At 34.1% G+C, this 2,133-nt stretch overlaps 1 protein-coding gene across 1 annotated transcript; it reads left to right on the top strand.

Annotated features, from left to right (window-relative positions):
• Positions 1-1,582: 1,582 nt before the first annotated feature.
• LOC110037884 lies at positions 1,583-2,110 on the top strand (the record flags this gene model as incomplete). Its single annotated transcript, XM_020742612.1, has 3 exons — positions 1,583-1,698; positions 1,818-1,907; positions 1,979-2,110. Coding segments are annotated over 3 exons (338 nt in total), but the record flags the coding sequence as incomplete, so codon positions are not given.
• Positions 2,111-2,133: the final 23 nt, after the last annotated feature.

Raw genomic sequence — 2,133 nt, forward strand, 5'->3', positions numbered from 1 at the left:
TAATGATTTTTGGGCCTTAGAAAATCAGTCCATAAAATATTTATTGAAGTCGGAGAATGATGAGAAACTCCCAAGAGGGAGATGAGAAAACCATCGTAGCGGTGCCTTCTTAAAAATAGTGAAGAATTTTTGACATTTGAGCATATCACAAATGCTGCGAACAATTATCTACTTCAGCAATAAGGTTGGCTGAATCTAACTTTTCTTTTTATGAATCAAAATGATGTATTTTAAACATGGGAGGTGGCTGCATCTCTTCGAATTTCACGTAAAATTCATTGGTTGGGTAAGGTCAGCACTTCATGGCAAGGAATAGGTGTTTTGGCAGTAATTTTTTTTTGAGAATTTTTTCAATACGTAGAATGGAGATAATGGCTTCTAGGTTAGGTTGATGTCTGCGAATCAGAGAGCTGACAGATTTGACAAAAAATTGATCGATTAGTCCTTGGATCATCTTTGATCTTCCATTTGATTGAGCTGCTCGGAAGCTACATAATCTTGCTGTTTGATTTGTGCAACCTCACTCTTTCATATGGGCTTTTAATGGCTTGACCTTTTTGTTCTTGACATCTTCTGCCCTCACTACAGTTTTTAGGATATTAAATCCAAATTTCTCTGAATTTGACGCTACCTTTATTAGTTAGTATGGTTTAAGCCTAAAAGAGAGAATATAGAGGGAAATCTAAAGTGAATTTTTGTTTTTAAATTTTATTGTTAGAAAATATAAGAGTGATGTGACATGACCATGTGCTAAGTTTATCATCTAACCTCTTATTTATTGGTTCAGGTTAAGCTTTAACATCTGCAATTAGGATGCTTAAAAAAGTTTACATAAAGTAACTCAGTGAAGCATGTTTTGAAGTAGGCACGTAGACAAGTTTGGTTGATTGATAACTATCTAAGAGTTTGGTGACTTCTATTGGGTTTTAACTTTGATGCAATCTCTATGAGATGAATTCTCTTAAAGTGTTTAGTACGTTTGAACTAGTTAGCTAAGATCTTTTAATTTTTCTTTTTTTTTGTGAATCAGTGAGTCTGATATATTGAAGGGTAGGGACGGGAACTAGACAAAATGTGAATTTTTGTCGACTTAAGACTTTGGGCAACTTTAGCCTTATGGAGTAAGTTGGTTAATTGATTCAAGATTGTAGATTTGCTAAGCTTAGCTATCTGACTAGATGAATGTGCTTGTATATGCATATAAGGTAGTTGTCATCTTGAACTTGGTTTTTTTGTTTTTTTTTATGACTTTTCATAGTTAATATTGCACATTTTTCAGGTTTAGACATTACGAATTTGTATTGTGATGCATAATATTCAGTTATTTATACTTAAATAACAAATTTTTGCGCAAGAATTATTAAGAAAAAAATTCGTCATAATCACATAAATAATTGATTATTATGGTTCGTTAAGTATGATTAATTAGGTCAACTTAGGGGTTCACATTTGGCGGATCCCCCAAGATTCCCCATCCTTTCATTATTCATCTGGAATATAATTTGAAGCTAACACAGGCATTTCATGCTAATAAAGAATATCTAATGCTCTTCTGATTCAATTGTCATACTTGATTTCATAGGAGATGTTTGGAAAGCCCTACTGGATGGTGCGGGAGCATTTGTACAGGAATTGGACCAGGAAATCATGTTATCTCTTACAAAATTTGCTGATCAGCTACCATCAGTAATTGGACAAGTCTGATCGAAGATATTCATACCTCTTGAATTGAATTACCTTTATGTTGATTTATATGAAAAATATCATTTTATTTTTTGTTTTATTATGAATCATTTAAAAGAACTTAATATTGCCAGGTAAATGAAGGCATATCAGAATTCAGACCTACACCCCTTGAGAACCGTGAATTTTTCAAGAAGTCCTACCGGGTACCCCACACCCTGCTGGTAGGTGATTCGGTCAAATAAACTTGAATGCCTGTTTTTCTTGTCATTACAATGCAGGAAGTCCATTTCAGGTCAAGTTCAATATTGATGCCTTTGATGAAAGTGACGTTCTGGAGGAGATCTTGAAGCCTAGTGTTGAATATTTCGGCGGGACTGTAGAAAAGATCACTTTATCTGGAAATCATCTTACCCCATGCATACAGGTATCATTTTTCTGCTCAATGGG

Source organism: Phalaenopsis equestris, unplaced genomic scaffold, assembly GCF_001263595.1.
Source record: "Phalaenopsis equestris unplaced genomic scaffold, ASM126359v1 Scaffold226398, whole genome shotgun sequence".
NCBI lineage: Eukaryota > Viridiplantae > Streptophyta > Magnoliopsida > Asparagales > Orchidaceae > Phalaenopsis > Phalaenopsis equestris.